The sequence below is a fragment of the Lutra lutra genome, chromosome 10, assembly GCF_902655055.1.
Source record: "Lutra lutra chromosome 10, mLutLut1.2, whole genome shotgun sequence".
Classification (NCBI taxonomy): domain Eukaryota; kingdom Metazoa; phylum Chordata; class Mammalia; order Carnivora; family Mustelidae; genus Lutra; species Lutra lutra.
This window is the reverse complement of record NC_062287.1, coordinates 78,136,672-78,155,679: the sequence shown is the minus strand read 5'-3', so window position 1 is coordinate 78,155,679 and position 19,008 is coordinate 78,136,672. Positions and strand designations below refer to the sequence as shown.

Here is a 19,008-nt window from a genome sequence, read left to right as displayed (position 1 = left end):
GACTGGTGAATCTAATTCCAGGTAGGAAAGTCTGCAATGGGATACTCAGTGAAGTCATTACTAGATTCTCCCTGTACAATACCAATTTACCCCCTTCCCCCACCCTTGTCCTGCTCCATGGCTCTCTGGTTCTTTCACAAAGGGAAGATTTTATGCACACTATCAAGGTCAGACTCATGAAGGAACACAACCAGCCTGAGCAGAGAACCTAGATAGGCTTACATTTACATCAACTGAATTATAAGAATGAAAGGGTAATAACTTACATATTTGTGTCCACTTAGCTAACACTCTACAAGAAAAACAGTCATAATACAAATTGTTCTGACATAGGACTTTGGAAAATTCCCCTGACTTATCTTTTTAAAGGATTATTTTGTAAAATAAAGCCACATTTATTTCTAATCATACTATATACTAAAGGGCAGAAACTTTTGATAACTCAAATTCAACAAATATAATTTGGCTTTAAACTGATAATAGTGAATTAGAACTAGTTAGAAGGAATCTGCTCTGGTATTAATAATATTCTAGAAAAGAAATACGAAAATCATAGGTCCCCAAAGAGTATTTATAATTTAATACTAGTATACAGGTAATGCAGGATTGAGTTCCCTAGTGAGGATTAATTATTACCTGTAATGTTCACACATCTGAATTTTAACACTAATGGCATCATGCTTGGTACATTCATAGTTTTCTAATTTAAAATGGAGCAATGAATCATAATGATCACCAACAATGTCACTCATCTTTTATTAAGAATGAAAACAGATCAGTATTTATTTCATAAAAACTTATGATATTTTAATGGTTATTCCATCTTTGAATGGAATAACTTAAACTAAGCCACTTAAGCTAAGATAATAAGCTCATGGAGGGTGTGAATCCATCTTAAAAAAAAACATTTTGTTGCTATGCCCGAGAAGATATATTTTTCTAGAATTTATTTATAAAATGAAACTCCTCAGATGTCTGAGGAGAAATATCTATGTGGACTTCATAAATAACACCACTCTAAAAATCAAGCAGAAGCATAATGGCTTCAAGATCACACAGTAGAAGTGAGAGAGTAATGGGATATGAAATTATTTAGTTTGAAATTGGAAAGACAAAGTTTAGATTCATTGCTTCTACAGACTATGATTGAACAAGTAAAGCTTCTGTTGACTTACCTATTCCTACAGAAAGTACAAAGAACCACAATTGAAAACATTGCCTCCTTTCTGAGATACACTGTGAGTGTAGTCATTCCTTTGTGTTTTCCACAAAAGGAATTTGAGAAAGAAATGAGGAATGATAACAGCTAATTTTGTTGAACTATTAGGCATAGTAAAAGACTTGAAAAAGAAAGTTTAGGAGGAACTCTGAAGAGTATAGGCCAATGAAGAAAATGTACTTTAAAGTTTCCTATTATTCATTTATCTCTCTGGACATGGCTAATGATACATTTGCTAATTTTTTTCTTCATTAACCATCTAATATTTAGTGTTGGAAACAATATCGCTAAATCACATTACAGTAATTCTATCTCCTATGAGAGTAAAACATAACATTCAACAAAATATGTTTAAGAGCCAATTTTAAGACCCACCCCACCCCTGCGTAAAAGGAGTCACATTGATAGTTTTGTTCTCCCTTTACCTTTATGTCACTTCTATGTTCAATAACCTAAAAAGGATTCCCAAGGCCTCCTAAAAAAGTCTTTTTCAGCAGAGACCAGGAAACACAAAAGAAGTGTATGAATTTTCTCAATTAAAAAAAAAAGAATATACACCACTTATTTAAAAACGAGTGTGATAAATAAGACAGTCTATGTAGTACAGAGGTGAGAGTGGAAAAAAAAACAGAATGGCTAAGCTGGGAAAAATCCTTTCTGTTAGTTTAAGCAACTCAGTGAGACATAAAATGATGACTCAAGAAACTAACAGAAATAAAATTCAATTTGAACCTGACATTGCCTATTGATTCACAAGCAAGCCTCAGTCCTGAATTCTAGCTGATGGCAGCTGGACAAGCCCAGTCAAATAGAGTTTCACTGAATGTATGGGACAAAACCTTTTCTTTAGAAACAGCAGCACTGAGGTTTTCTTACTGAATTTCAAGATATACAAGTCCATTAAATAAACACTGAAGGAGAAAGGCAGTCTCTTTGCATGTTTTCTCTATCATTCACTAAATTCACTCTTGTTCATACTGTCCTTGTATTTTTAGCATTCAGACTACACAGAGAGAGCATCTAAGTGTTGCAAGTACATGCTGACCAAAGAAGCACTTATCGACCTGCAAACCCAGGCTCTGCCACTTATGGATATGACCTTGAGAAAATAAGTCATTGACAAAACAGGAATGAAAGCATCTATTTCACGGAGTTTTCAGGAGGAATTAGATCCTTCCTTCCTTCCTTCCTTCCTTTTTTAAGATTTTTTAAATTTATTTGACACAGAGAAAGACACCCAGAGAGGGAACACAAGCGGGGTGGGGGTGGATGGTGGGAAAGGGAGAAGGGAGAAGCAGGCTTCCTCTTGAGCAGGAACATGAGGCTTGATCCAACCTTGGGATCATGACCTGAGCTGAAGGCAGATGCTTAATGACTAAGCCACCCAGGTGCCCCAGGAGAAATTAGATCTTACAGGTGATGTGCATACAAGTACTCAGCTCTTTTCAGTTTTCTTTAAATAGCAACTATTTTTTAGCTACAAACTCTAAATGTGGTTGTGAGGATACGGCTGGTTAGAATCAATTATTTATGTCTTTGCCTTCTTGAAATTATAGTTTCAAGTCCTCTAAACTTCCCTCAAAGGCTATATTTATTTTTAAACCATTTTCACCTTTGTGGTTTCCTTCTTAGAATAAACTGTAACCACATGCCATTATTAAATTTAGAAGGAAAGAGGTCCCATCCTTAACAGTTTTGTTGTCAAATTCAAGGGCAAGACACAGACTCAAAACTGTATGGTGGATATAAAATGCAATTTAGAATTTTCTGTATTTATCAAACTGAAAGCTTAACAGTGATTATATACAACTTAAATGGGAAGTCATTTCTTTTTTCCTGAAATATCAATACTGGGAGCTCAAGGAGCCAGAATCTTTTTGAATATTCACCATCATATTCTTAGAGAAAATAATCAATGGGAAGTTAAAAAGCTGATATAAAACATTTCGCTAAAATAAACTAAAAACTGAAACTCCTGAAAGCTGTGCTGGTATCTTTACAAAGGCAGCTTAAGTTGAGAGGATCTTCAGAACATGTGTCTTCCAAGGTATAAACAGAAGGGAGAACAAAGAGGGCACCATAGTCAAGTAAGTTTGAGAAACATTTAATTAATTGAGGTTAAACAAGTTTAATTTTGTTACTTTACTCAGTGGGCTCCCATTCCTGCTGACTTCCCAAGATGAGAATATGAAATACAGTATTCCCAAAAGTTATTTGGCCACAGAATCCCCTTTTCAAAGGATACTGAACAGAAGTAGAGCTTTGAAGAACACACTTAAGAAATAAATCGGGCCTCCTTTCAAGACTCCTTCTGTTTTTTTTTTCAATTTGGCCAGTGACCGTGATCGCCAGAGCAAGCCATTGAGAAACCCTGAGATTCCTTCTACCTGCAGGGAAAGCAGCGCCTTTCTGAAAGAAAATGCTCTGTGACATTCTTATTCCATGTAGATTTGGCCAGAAATAAAACTTTCATTTAACCAGAAGTAGTCAGAAAAACTCAAGAATTATGGAGATACGTGTATTTATTTACCAGTGAATGTATCCTTAAGAATCTGGCTTTAACTCTTCACTAATAAGCATCAGAGGTAGTAAGTTAGTTAGTAGTAGCATTTTCCTCATATGTTTCTTCCTTCCTTCCTTCCTTCCTTCCTTCCTTTCTTAATGATTTTATTTATTTATTTGACAGAGAGAGAGAGGAGGAAGCAGACTCCCTGATGAGCAGAGAGCCTGATGCGGGGCTTGACTCCGGAACCCTGAAATCATGACCTGAGCTGAAGGCAGAGGCTTAACCCACTGAGCCACCCAGGTGCCCCTCCTCATACGTTTCTTAAATAAAGACTGTGCTAAATCACAGGTAGCTTGCTCCTTATAACAGGCAATTTTGTGTTGGTTTTGTTGTTAAAATGGAAGGTATGTGTGTTGTATGTGTATACGTGTCTTCATAACCTTTGTATTTAAATAAACTGTGATTTTCACAAGGAAAGGATCATCTGTAATTATCTGGGCATTTCCAGACTAAGAACTGCACCTATAAAATAAATAGAGGCTTAAATACATGATTCCTGCATTGATTCTTCTAGGCTCCCTGCCCTTTTTTTTGGTGGGGGTGGGGGTAGTTTTTATTTTAATCCCAGTAAGTTAATATACACGGTTATTTTAATTTCAGGTGTACAGTGTAATGATTCAATACTTCCAGATATTACCACAAATGCACTCCTTAATCCCCATCACTTATCTCACCCAACCCTCGACCCACCTCCCTCAGGTAACCATCACTTTTTTCTCTATAATCTGTTTCTTCCCTTTTTCCTTTGTTCATTTGTTTCTTAAATTCCATGTATGACTGAAATCATATGGTATTTGTCTGTCCCTGGCTTATATCGCTTAGCTCCACCCATCTCATTGTAAATGGCAAAATTTCATTCTTTGTTATGGCTGATTAACATCCCTTGTGTCTATATACTACATCTTCTTTATTCGTTCATCTATCAGGGGACACTTGGGATGGTTCCATAGTTTGGCTATCATAAATACTGCTGAATTAGTTGTTTTATGTTTGTTTTGTTTTGCATTGTTTTGTTTTAGGTAAATACCCAGTAGTGCAATTGCTGCATCACAGGGTAGTTCTATTTTTGACTTTTTGGTGAACCTGCATACTGTTTTCCAGAGAGGTTGCAACAGTTTGCATTCCCCACTAACAGAGTAACAGGGGTCCTTTTTTCCACATCTTTGTTAACACTTTGTTGTGTCTTGTGGGTTGTTGTTTTTTGTTTTGTTTTTTTTGTTTTTTGGGTTTTTTTTTTAATTCTAGCCATTCTGATGGGTATGAGGTTAAATAGCTCATAGTTACTATTTTTTTTGTTTTTTTTTTTTAAGATTTTATTTATTTATTTGACAGAGAGAGAGATCACAAGTAGGCAGAGAGAGGCAGGCAGAGAGAGAAGAAGGGAAGCAGGCTCCCTGCCTAGCAGAGAGCCCGATGTGGGGCTTGATCCCAGAACCCTGGGATCATGACCTGAGCGGAAGGCAGAGGCTTTAACCCACTGAACCACCCAGGTGCCCCCATAGTTACTAGTTTTGATCTGCATTTCTCTGATGATCAGTGATGCTGAGCATATGTCTGTTTGCCATGTGTATGTTTTCTTTGGAGAAATGTCAGTTCATGTCTTCTGCCCATTTTTTTTTTTTTTAACTTGAATTGTTTTGGGGGGGTTAGTTTTTTAAATTATTTATATATTTTAGATACCAACCCTGAAATGACATATCAGATATGTCATTTGCAAATATCTTCTTCTATTCAGCAGGCTGTCTTTTAGTTTGTTGATTTTTTCCTTCGCTGTGCAGAAACGTACTTTGATGTTGTCCCAATTGTTTATTTTTGCTTTTACTTCCCTTGCCTTCAGGAGACATAACTGGAAAAATGTTACTATAGCTAATGTCAGAGAAATTATTGTCTGTGGTCTCTTCCAGAATTTCTATGGTTTCATGTCTCACATTTACATCTTTAATCCATTTTTAATTTATTTTTGGGAATGGCATAAGAAAGTGGTCCAGTTTTCCCAACACCATTCGTTGAAGAGACTTTTTCAAGTCATCTGTAATGCATCTTTCAAGAAATCTTCAATATCTTCTTCCCATTATATGTTCTTTCCCCACTTTGTTGAAGATTGACCATATATTTGTGGGTTTATTTCTGGGTTTTCTATCCCATTCCATTGATCTATAGGTCTATTTTTATGCCAATACTATATTGTTTTGATTGCATCAGCTGTGTAATATAACTTTAATTTTTGTTTTTCAAGATTGCTTTGGCCATTTGGGGTCTTCTGTGATTCCATAAAAATTTTAGGATTGTTTGTTCTACTTCGGTCAAAAACATTGTTGGTATTTTGATAGGGGTTGCATTAAATCTGTAGATTGCAGGCACATTGAATATCCTTCCATTTCTTTGTGTATTCTTCAATTTTTTTCATTGGTGTTTTATAGTTTTCAGAGTACAGGTCTTTTGCTCTTCGGTAAGGTTTTTTCCTAGGTAACTTATTATTTTTAGTAAAATCATAAATGGGATTTTCTTTATTACTCTTTCTGCTGCTTCATTATTAGTATATAGAAATACAACAGATTTCTGTACATTGATTTTATATGCTGCAACTTTACTGAATTCATTTATCAGTTCTAGCAGTTCTTTTGGTGGAGACTTTGTTTTGTGTTCTTCCCCCCCACACTCTTTAGGGTTTTCTATGTATAGTATCATGTCCTCTACAAATAGTGAGAGTTTCACTTCTTCCTTACCAATTTGGAAGCCTTTCATTTCTTCTTGTTGTCTAACTGCTGTGGCTAGGCCTTTCAGTACTGTGCTGAAAAAAGTGGTCAAACTGGACATCCTTATCTTGTTCCTGACCTTAGGGGAAAAGTGCTATTATTCTCCATCAAGTATGATGTTAACTGTGAGTTTTTCATACATGGCCTTTATTATGTTGAGGCTATGTTCCCTCTAAACCTACTTTGTTGAGGGTTTTAATCGTGAATGGATATTGTACTTTGTCAATTTTTTTCTGCATCTATTAAAATGATAATATGGTTTTTATCCTTTCTCCTATTGATATAATGCTTCCTGTAGATTGAATCACAAATATTGAACCACCCTTCCATCCTGGAAATAAATCCCACTTGATCACTGTGAATTTTTTTTTTTTTTTTTTCTTACAAAGATCAACTTTATTAGACATTCAGGGTCAATTTCTCTTCTTGCCCTTCCCCGTGACCCTGGCTGGGGTGAGGACAGGAGCCGCTGCCTGGTACAGGGTGGAGGAGATCTTGTTGATGTAGTACAGGCCGACCATGGAGAAGATGAAGCAGGTGGTGACGCAGACTCGGTGAATGAGGCCAGATGCATGGAGAGCCAGCAGGAGGCAGAGAAGAGTCTCGGGGAAGATCTTTGCTTGGAATCCTTTGCCAAAAACCAGATTCTCCAGATTACTGAAGGTGGTGAGCGAGAAGACGAACAGGCCGGAGCCCAGCAGGCCCCCCTGGATGGTGAGCCACTCGGTGGACGCCAGCTGCCGGCTGTACATCTGCATCCCGGCGAAGAGCAGCAGCGACAGGAGGGAGGACAGCGCCAGCGAGGTGCCGGTGCCCACGGCCATCGCGTGCTGCCCCGGCTCAGTCGGCGCCGCAGGCCAAGAAACAGGGAAACCGAACCGAATTTTTTTTTTTTTTTAATGTATTGTTGGATTCAGTCTGCTAGTATTTTGTTAAGGATTTTTTTCTTCTATGTTTGTCAGAGATATTGGCTTATAGTTCTCTTTTTTAGTGGCATCTATATCTGGTTTTTGCATCCGGGTAATGCTGGCCTGAAAGAATGAATTTGGAAGTTTTCCTTCCTCTTCCATTTTTTGAGGGAGAAAATACTTATTAACTCTTTAAATGTTTGGTAGAATTCCCCTGCAAAGCTGTCTGGTCCTGGACTTTTGTTGTGAATTTTTTGTTTACTGATTCAATTTCCTTGCTAGTAAATGGTCTGTTCAAATTTTCTATTTCTTCCTGCTTCTGTTTTGGTAAGTTACATGTTTTTAGGAATGTTTCCATTTTCTATGTCGTTCAATTGTTGGCATATAATTTTTCATAATAGTCTCTTATAATTGTTGGTATTTTTCTGGTGTTTCTTGTTATTTCTCCTCTCTCATTTATGACTTTTGAGTTTTTGTTTTTTGTTTTCTTTTTTTAGTCTGACTAGAGGTTTGTCAATTTTGTTCATCTTTTCAAAGAACCATCTCCTGATTTTATTGATCTGTTCTACTGGAGTTTTGAGTATTTTTATTGTTGTCGTTTAGTTTCTATGTCATTTATTTCTGACTTATAACCCCCTTTTCAAATAAGTACCTAATTACTAATTCTGCAGTTTACCTAAGGAGCACACCACACAAATGCAAAAAAAATATGTATTAAGTAACAGTGTATGCAGGGAGTAGGGTAAGTGTTAAGGACACTACTATCACTACAGACCCTGTCATCAAGGATCACACACATACTTGAGCACATGTTAATTATTAACATGAAAATAATTTGAAATTAGTAACTCCTCTGAGGAAATCAAAAGAACTGTTGAAAGCTTACTGCAGCAACAAAACATTACTAAGGACTCTATGCTTGATCATGAGATATGAAGTCATTTGTCTATCCTTAAGCACTTAGAGAGCAATACATCAAATGTATAATTACAGAATGTAAGTGTCCAGCTGTTTTATTCTCTGCTGAGTGGAAATAAGTGGTTGTCAATTTCAGCACCAAAGCTGGTTATTAAATATAAGGAATACCTTTCTAATATCTCAAGTATTGGAAGATTACTGGAAGTCACACTAGGATGTAGACCACTAAGAGATTGAGTGGACAGAAGTGGAGTGGAGATGAGGTGAGGTTAAAGTTAAGACAACATGGGTTATGAGGTTTAGGGGTAGAGGTAGGACAGATTTAATAAAAGAAAAAAAAAAAAGCTGGCAAGTTTCATTTGCTCTCTCCAGGTATGTCCAGAGTTTGGTAGACAGACAGTAGGATTTTATTTTTTAATGCTGATGAATGAAAACAGTCCTAGGTTTAATGTATGTGTGTGCCCACGTGTGTGTGTGTGTGTGTGTGTGTGTGTGTGTGTGTGTGTGTGTACTTTGAATAATTATATATGGAACATTAGAAAAACTCTCAGGAAGACATGGAAACAGGGATAGAGAATAACAGAGTTGGCCACAGAAAAAAACATAAACCACCTTGTTAATATTTTTCTTCATGCCATTATTACCCACTGCCAAACTTAGTCAAATCTAAGAAATACCTGCATATGGGTGGTCTTAAGTCCTTCTATATCCCTGTCCCAAAGGTAAATATACTTGGAGCATCTGGCCTACTTTTGTGTACTCCCTTTTATTCTCTCAGGATTGAAGAGATAATTAGCCTCATTTACTCATTTATGACTCTTCATACAAGACAAATATAAGAAAAGATTAAAAAATAGAACTTAAAATTACTGACCTAGACCGCAAAAAACCTCTTGGAATCAATTACACAGTTTTTTAGTCCTATGTGATAAATGATAACTACAAATGAGATAGAGAACCACAATACTAACTACATGCATGGCCCCTGGTCAGTATGTATCAAGTTTCAAGTGAAGGTAAGAGGAAACCAGTATTTATCAAATTCCTATTATGTGCAATGACTTGAGATACATTCTTAAGAATTCATTTTTGTTTTACATAAAAGATCAAATTTATGAAAATGAAAGAGGTCTGGATTAATGTAGCCCATTTTAGAAAACCCTAATCTAAATTTTACAATAAAATGTGAGGCATACATCTCTTACATACTGTGGCTTTAATAAGTTTCTATTTTCATCCATCTCCAGAATCTGTCCTTTGGCAGAAAAAATATCTAGGGATTACAGTGAGCCAAAGCACTCCTTAAAAAAAAAAAAAAAAAGAGAGAGAGAGAGAGAGAAAATTGCCTACCTGAGACACACTTGGAAAGATTCATAGGAAAAAAAAAAAAAAGAATTTTATTACCTACAAATGAGCTACAATTAGATGAGCTGTTAAAGAACAAGTATTGTTGCAGTTAGAAGAAATCAGAATTCGTTTAATTCTTTGATGAACCATTTCATTGGCTTTATGTGGTAGAAGAGCACAAGACTTACACCCCCCCCCCCAAAATGAAATCATTCAAAATAGAATACTGGCCATTGCTCAGTAGGAAGCACAAAGCTTGTCCAGTATGGCTTCGAGAGGGTGGGAGTGCTCAGAGGTTATACCAGCATGGACTATGGAATCAGCCTGGAGGAGGCTTGAATAACTGCTTTGTCAGTGACCTGCTATCAGGGAAAGTAACTCAACTCTTTGACCTTCCTTTCCTCATAAAGAAACAGCATAATAGCACCTAACACCTAATGTTGTTTGTTTTGCAGAGTGTGCAGAAGTACTTAAAACTGAGCCAGCTGTATAGCAAATCCTCAATACAAGTTAGCAAATATTTGTATACTCCTGTTATTTATAGATTATTAGCGCATCCGCTGCATTTAAATGCAATGAAGTAGTTAAAAATGCACAAACTAAGCTCATTTGTGGGTTTTGTTACTTGTCTTAATGACAGCATTTTCATTATTAAATGAACTGTTATTTTGTCAGTGAAAGAGTGTATACCCAAGAATTGAGAAATGCTTTATCTCTTTTTGAAGAAATATCATGATGCTATTCTTTACATGTATAGGATTCTAGCTTGCTAGAACTTTGAACTATGCCACTCAAGAGGAGGTAAGCTAAAACAGCCTCAAAGACATTTTAGAAATAGATTTATAATTGAGTTCTGTGTGATTGTTCAACATATGACATGGGGGAGAAAACCAAAATCATAAAATGAGGTTTCCACCTATATTTTGCTCATAAAAAGTATGGCAGTAAAATGGATAACAGTGATAAAACTACTTTTATCATGGGAGAATTCTGCTTGTGTTGCTAGAACAAAATTTCCTGCCAAATTAGAAAAAAAAAAATCCTTCCTTATTGACAATATATAGTACATGATGAATGCATTTTGCTAATGAATACTTTTCAATTCATAAACATAGAATAAAATTTATAATTTGGTATGGAAGTCAAATTAGAGAGGCTTATTTAGTCTGAAGAACCAACACCAAGTGTTGAATAATTCATTAACACATTTGCTAAAAAAATGCAAATTACCTTTATTACTGAGCTCATTCTCAATTTTTGTTGTTGTTGTTTTGTGAAAGGATTATATTTTTTCAATGGGAGACTCAAAAAGTTTAATTGCAAAGTGATTAATATGGAGCTTTTGCTAATTAAATCACCAGAAGGAGATTTAGGCTGACACTATGCTAGGTGCTCAAATTAAGGGACTGTCCCATTACATTAAATAGAGTACATTTATCATAGATAAACTCTCAGCCTCTTTATTTGATACGACAGGTAATACAGAAAGAAAATGAATCTTTCCAGTATTGTAGGCAACAGAGACACAGCTGCTTTACTTCTAATTGCCTGATATACAACTTTTGAAACAATTAGAAAGGATTTAAACAGGGTTGTCCTTAAGCAGCACCAGAATGTAATAAAATATAAAGTTCCTTCTCAGCAAGCTAACTGGTCTCCCAGAACTGGATAAAGAAGAAAGGATTTACAGATGTGTGCATAAACATCTGTGGGTTGTATTTAAACATCATTTAACATCACGGAACTTGGGAAATCTTAAATCGTACTAACAGAAAATAACAACTAGGGTATCCTGTACTTCTCTTGAGAATCATTTACAAAACTGGGTATTTATGTAATCTTTAACCAATTAATTTTAATAAATCTAATTTACTAACTTATCCATCTATATTAAATACCTATTTCATGCTGGCCACTAAGTTGGATGTTATGATCTTAAGTATAACGAGCAGGTATAGTTCCTTGCAGCTATAAATTTCTGGCATAAAAGACAGTTTTTATCAGATTAAAAGACTACTACCTAGTGTTAAAACATGCATCCAATTAGTATTTGTGATATAAATGAATTAACAAAAATATGCAAATTTCTAATGTGATTTTATAATCTAAAATGTTTTAGATTTATTAATACAGTCACAACATTTTCTTAATTTTTTTCTAAAAGGGTAAAAACACTCAAGTTGATTTTCCTGTAATGTTCCTACAAGTAATATTTTTTAAATGTATTTTTGTATTTTGTTCAAATTATCAACTCACTTCCAAGTGACATGCAACTGCTACTCAAGCTACTAATCAATATGTCACTTAAATGACTTGACTTCCAAACAAGGATCAGGAACAAAAATCCATATGATCACACCATTATTTCATTTCTACCATCATTCAGTAGTCGAGTAAATGGGCTTGCCAATGATGGATTTGTAAAATTAAAAAAAATAAAAGTTAAAAAAAAAAAAAGCTTAAACTAGAAACAGTGTAGGCATTTATAAGAACTTTGTCCTGTGCAAGTCTGCAGAGACATGCTCCTGGGCTCTACAAAAACAGCAAGAATAGAGATTATAATACATCAAAATTGCTATGTTAGTTTTTAACACTGTTCAACTCCTGAAAGCAATTGTATCATATCTACAGAGGGTATTTCTCCTACTCTTGAAGTTTCAAAATGGTCACTTGATACGTAAAGTGAAATTCACTCAAAAAGGGTTAATCTGCTAAAATTAGCTAACATGTTTATATAGCTTCCCAAGAATTTTCCAGTTTTTATGGATTTAATGAATATGCTATACTTTTCAAATTCACATAATCAAATAAACTTTTAATATAACATCAATGTATCACTCTACTAATAACTAAGTTTTAAAATAATGATGAAAATAAAAGAATACTGCATAAGATAGAGATTAGGAGCCCTGGGTTAGGAGTTAAACAAATCTGACTTTGGATCCTAGCTCTGCTTCTTAATAACTAGGGATGAGATTTCCAGTTACCCAAAAAATACATCCTCACACTTTTTTTTTTCTTCAAAAGCATGCTGACATTGATGACAGCAAAGTGTGAATACAAAAAGGTAGATTATGGCCCATATCACATATTTCTGATGTGATGTTGTTGCATGTGGTTATTGAGAAAGCCTCTTAAAAGGAAGGAGTAAAATAACAGCATTTATGTTCCGACTTTTCCCCTTTTCTCCCTTCCAGGACAGGAGAAACTGAGTCTGGTAGATTTCACCATGAGGAAAAAAGAACATGGCAAGGACAGCAGAGCTTAGAAAGAACTAAGTCCAGAACCTTGCTGGTGTCCTTGGGCATGATCCCTGGCCTGGATCGATTGTCTCCATAGTTCCCATGACAGGGGCCAAATAAAACCTCTCTTTGATTAAAACCACCATATCCCAAATTTCTTTCTTGGAACTAATGTAATTTCTAACTGACATACAAACAGCATCACCACAAGCATAATCACAAATCAAAATACCTCTGAATTTCGGTTTTTCACTCATGAAAATAGTGTAATAGCAATAATTAGCTCACAGATTTGGGGGAGGTTAAGAAAAAATAAATTTAAGGAAACATTTAATTAAACGGCTTATTATAATGCCTGCTCCCAAATTTGCATTTATTATTTTTATATCATACTTAAAAGCAAGTCTTTCTTTTTTCTTACTTTTTTCTCTTTTCATTTTATATCTGATAGATCAGGATAGACCTCCAGGTACTTGATGACTTAACTATCACATACCGTGATTATACATTTTGACTTTAACAATACATCTAATCATGAAATACAGAATCTATAAGACATGATATGCCCCTGGTATACTGGAAGGAATGCATAATAAATTTTCTTAAAAGCATTTTATTGTTGTTGTTGTTGTTGTTTTCCAAAACTTACTTTTTAATTCTACAACTTTGCAAAGTCAGGTGAGTGAAAATTCCTATTTACCTCAAAATACAGGAGAGAACACTAGGTCAGAGACACATGCACTAAAGTTTTCATGAAGGCATCACTTAAAAAAGACTAAGTTCAACACAGGAAATCATACCTTGTAAATAATGACATAATACTTTGATTTTTAAAAGGGTAATGAAAGAGAGAAGCAGTGTCATTTTAAGCAGCAGCTGAGTTTTCAAATAAAGAATTAAGGTACAAGAGCAGAGTTGCTAATAATTTTAAGACCCAATTTAAATAAATCTATCAGACTAAACAAATAAATGCCAAAAGAATGGACTTAACAGTTCTTTGAAGATATGCATCATTTAATCACAGCTTGTAGGATATTTTCCTTTAAACCTAGCCGTTAATTTATTCTGATATAGTACATGATTAATTTTATTAAAATTAATTATACTCATTTTCATTACCTTTCTAATACCCATGGAAGTTAACAACAGATTTATTAGAATATTCATATCTAATGTCAGACACTCTGTTTTTTTATAAATAACAAAACTTGCTGGTTAAGTACATTTTCCATAGTTCCGTCTTACTTCAACTGTTTTATCTATCAATCCATTTTATAGGTGCACTCGAAAAGTTAATTATCTATGATTCATTGGAAAACAAAATTATTATTCTTTGTTTACTTGGTTTAATTGGTTTCCATTTGCAATGTAAGGTTTTGGTTTTTACTTTGTCAGTTATTTCCAAAGAAGTAATTTTTGATACTGGCAATTTAGGCATAGTTTGTCCATATGTTTCCTCTATAATGAATCTTTATGAAGCCTCGAATATGATGCTTACTCATTCCCTATTTCCCCTAAATATACAACATTTGGAATATAAATATATTACATTACAGAAAAAGCAGTCCTGAGTGAGAGTAGACTTGAAAAGTTAGATTTTTATTATGTTTAACTAGAAAAATGTGATGAAATTGAATACTCTTTAGGTTAAGTAGAGGTTATTTCATTCATTGACTCATTTAGAAATAGTGAATGGAAGGGGACCTGGGTGGCTCAGTTGGGTAAGCGTATGTCTCTTTTTTTTTTTTTTTTTTAAGATTTTATTTATTTATTTGACAGAGAAAGAGAGATCACAGGTAGGCAAAGAGGCAGGCAGAGAGGGAGGGGGAAGCAGGCTCCCTGCCGAGCAGAGAGCCTGATGCGGGGCTTGATCCCAGGACCCAGAGATCATGACCTGAGCTGAAGGCAGAGGTTTTAACCCACTGAGCCACCCAGGTACCCCAGCGTATGCCTCTTGATTTCAGCTCAGGTTATGATCCCAGGGTAATGAGATCAAGACCCATATAAGGCTCCACACTCAGTGGGGAGTCTACTTCTCTCTCTCCATCTTCCCCTCTGCCCCTCCCCCCACTCATTCTTTCTCTCAAATAGGTATTTTAAAAAATAGTTAATGGATACCAAATTACATATATAGCATTTTGATAAAAATGGGCATTGCGAACTTGAGTGCAGGGTCCTATTCAACTGAATTTTGAGTATCTGGCCCTTAGCATATAGGGAAAGAGAAAGAGATGACAGAGAAAATAATAAAGGGAAATGGGAGGGAGTAAATAAAGAGGGAGGCAGACCCTGAAGGAAGGAAGGAAGTTAGGAAGGAGGGAAAAAGGAAGGGAAGGAGGTGGGAAGAACGGTGATTTGGTGATTAGAATTCTGGTGTGTGCTTAAAGGTAAACCTGATCTTGAACATGGGCTCTTATATTAACAAACCATGTGATCTTTTCCTCTTGGTATCTCATTTTCTGCTCTGTGTGCTGGATAATCAAATGTACTTCATTAGGTACTTGGTGGATTAAACAGATCATCAAGGCCAAATGTTTAATACAGTGTTTGGTAAAGAAAAACATCCATACATGATAATTACTAGTATATGGCAGACTACTTCATAAGAATCATGAGTCTTGACACTCAGCCTACCCTAAATCTGTGTTACCATGAAGAAATCAAGACCACGTCAATGGAATAAGACGATGATGCCAAATTAAATGAGCTTGTTACAAATATAAAGGAATTTCACCCAAAATATATATTTCAAATAATGAATTCTAGTACAGCAGTCAACCATAGAAGTCCAGGATCAAAGACATTCAGAAGGAAATGTGTAGGATCATCATGAGCAACAAGAAAAGTGGAATTAGAAAGGGCCACAGAAATATCCTGAAAGCTGACTCTACCTTCCCTTTCTTATATACGTCCCTCAATCCTTTCATCTCTGTTTGTATTTTTTTAAGTTTGACATACTCTTCAATAGAACCTGTTTCCAGTTTGGTCACCTGAATTTTAAAAAGATGAAGCGACGAATGGATAAAGAAGATATAGATATGTAGATATATAGATACATATACATAAAGATATGCATATCTATATGTATATGTATCTATATATCTATGTATGTCTATATAGACATACCTATATATCTATATACACACATATCTATATATATATACATACCTATACACACACACAATATATATATATATATACTCAGCCATAAAAAAGAATGAAATCTTGCCATTTGTGACGTGAATGGACATAGAAGATATGTCAGTGAAGGTGAACTAAAGAATATTTCAGTCTTTCTCTTGAGCTTAGTATTTATAAAAATTGTGTCTGTAGAATGACAACTACTATACGATATCACTTATATGTGGAATACTATACGATATCACTTATATATGTAATATATATGCTTACATGAAAGCAGAGAACAGAATGGGGGTTTCCAGGTGCTGGTGGCAGAATAATGGGGAGGTGATGGTCAAGTGGTATATAGTTTGTAATAATAGGTAAATAAATTCTGGAGATCTACTACGCAGCTAGTGGCCATAGCTAACAATATTGTATTAAATATGTAAAATTTACTAAGAGGGCATGGTTTCACAGGTGCATATTTACCAATCAGTTGTATATTTTCCAATCATTTGGTTCATATACATTAAATATGTACCACTTTTTAATTTGTTAATCATACCTCAATAAAGAGATTTTTTAAATTGTGTCCAATACCTTCCCAAGTTCAAATGCATCCCTGTGCTTGGGGGAAAACAAACAAACAAACAAAAAAACTTCTCTGTGCAAGTTTTGAAAAGCTTAACATATTTTGTGTCTTCAGAGAACAAAAACATTTTGCAACAGAGCAATCAGACCCTTTAAAGAACCACTGAGTCTAAATTGTGAATGGTTAGGCACTGAGGATGTTTCCTTCTGAGGTTCTTGATGTAGAACCATTATCAAGCTGCCTCACAGGTTATAGACTTCACCCTTCAGTTTTGTTTTTGCCTTTTGTATGCTCTACCATCCTTGCACACAGGAGACAGTCACCCATGTGATAATGGACTGAGAAGAGAAAACTGGCTGTCCATGGTTTATGTACCGTCAGATTTAGTTCCCCTTTTCCATGTGGCATTAAGCAATTTTATGTTTACTCAAAGAATAATGAACACCTATTTACACATGGCAAAGGAGGACCATAAAGAATCTTCAGAGTAAAATCTTTTCCGTTTTCTGGAAAAAAAAATTAAAGTGAATTGTTTAAATGTATATGAGTATTATATAATAAATAGCTTATTTAGTAAAAATGGTAAGGATTTACATAATCAAAAGGTAAAGATTGGTAAGGTATGAATTAGCAAATATAAGCAACAGGTTGTATTTTTAAAGGAATTAACAAGAAAAGATTTAATTTAATTTATGTATTTGGCTGAGAGAGAGAGTGGGGGAGCGGCAGGCAGAGGGAAGGTGGAGAAGCAGGGTTTCTGCTGAGCAGGAAGGCCAATGCTGGGCTTGATCCCAGGACCCTGAGATCATGACCTGAGCTGAAGGCAGACACTTAACTAACTGAGCTGCTAGGTACTCCAACGCGAAAAGATTTTTATGTTTTAATAATTGAATTAATTCAGTTCATTTAGGATAGTTGAAGTTTTACAGGAAATCTAGCTGGATGCTTGTTTCTAAGCAAAGTAACCATAATATCCTGACATCATCACGATATTACTTTCTGTGTCCCTAGCCACTAGCAAGGTTCTTATGTGTTTTACCAACGGCTATTTAACGTGCATGTGCATATCAATCTCCAGAATTCAAAGTCTGAAAATTCCCATACTCCTCCTCACTGGTTAACATGGAAATAAAAGAATCTCTCACAGTTTTCACAGAGTAGTATGAAAAAGTTGCAAAAACGGACACCCAGTGCATTCCTCTAAAAGGAATAATGAAATTTATACATGAGAGTTTCTAAACTGATATCATTTTCCTAAAATGCTTCTTAGAAATGGTCTCGAGGAAATAGAAGCATTTCATTCTGACAGGAAAGTCTGAGGCTAAGCAATAGTCTAATAGTCATACCCTATTCTTTCTCCATCTCAATAAAGGGATAAAGCTTTCAAAAGCCTGATGATTCAGAAGATACAAAAAAACATTTCCTACTTGTCAAGAAATTAGAGAGTGTTTGAGCTTCAAAAATCATAGCTGAAAAAAAATGCAAACCTAAGGCAATTTTACATTTTTGTAACATAGCAATTCATATGTCCATGTTGCTTTTTCCATAAATCAAATTACCTACTAATTTATTGATTTATATCAGAGACACCTAATACCTGACTCAAGGGATTTGACTTCCTATTTTGCACCCAAACTACATCTCAGAATTATTTAGAACACAACCTCTAAGGTACCTACTAATTCTAATCTGGAGTTGGCTTTTGAATTACGTTTATTTGCTATGATAAACACAAGATTGGGGCAGGGAAATATAAAGATATATATTTCTATGATATTCACATGCCTTTCCTAGGGTATGGTACAAAGGATAAGAGGCAGTCACCTGATTAAAAACAAAACAAAACAAACAAACAAACCCTGAAAGTCTTGTCTGGACAAATTGCACAAGGACACTTTGAAATTTGCTGTTAGCGAAATCTTCCATAGCCTTGAAAAGCACTAAATAAAGGAGGTCACTTTCTTACATATAATAAATCACAAACTCAGATCTAAAACATGTCTTAAGATACACCTGATACTACCTTTGATTAAATGTATCTATCTTCTATACCAGCTTAGCAAGAGCAGAATTCCAGATTCTTCCTCAATATCTCTGTTGCTGGAGAAATCACTGCTCCTTGTGATCAGCCCATCTGATCTAGAAGTAGCTTACATTGCTGGATTTTGTTAGTAGTACTCTATTTCTCTCTTTTACTTTTGAGTCACTGATTTTACTGCTATCTTATGGGACTTCGCAGAATGACTTCTATTCCCTTTTACATGTTAGCTTTCCAACATTTGAACACAGGTTTTACTTTCCATATTACCCTTCATGTCTCTTATCGGGATATGATTT

General features: G+C 35.1%; 2 protein-coding genes across 2 annotated transcripts in view; both read right to left on the bottom strand.

Moving 5' to 3' along the window:
- Window positions 1-19,008, bottom strand: part of LUZP2 (leucine zipper protein 2) — a 479,539-nt gene that overhangs the window by 402,840 nt on the left and 57,691 nt on the right. The window lies entirely within an intron of this gene.
- LOC125079406 (keratinocyte-associated protein 2) lies at window positions 6,923-7,416 on the bottom strand. The gene has a single exon (XM_047692981.1). The coding sequence runs from the start codon at window positions 7,363-7,365 to the stop codon at window positions 6,955-6,957; it is 411 nt and encodes a 136-aa protein (XP_047548937.1). The 5' UTR covers window positions 7,366-7,416; the 3' UTR covers window positions 6,923-6,954.

Excerpts from the sequence above, each read along its gene's own strand:
- LOC125079406 (XM_047692981.1), bottom strand. The coding sequence starts at position 7,365 with ATGGCCGTGGGCACCGGCACCTCGCTGGCGCTGTCCTCCCTCCTGTCG.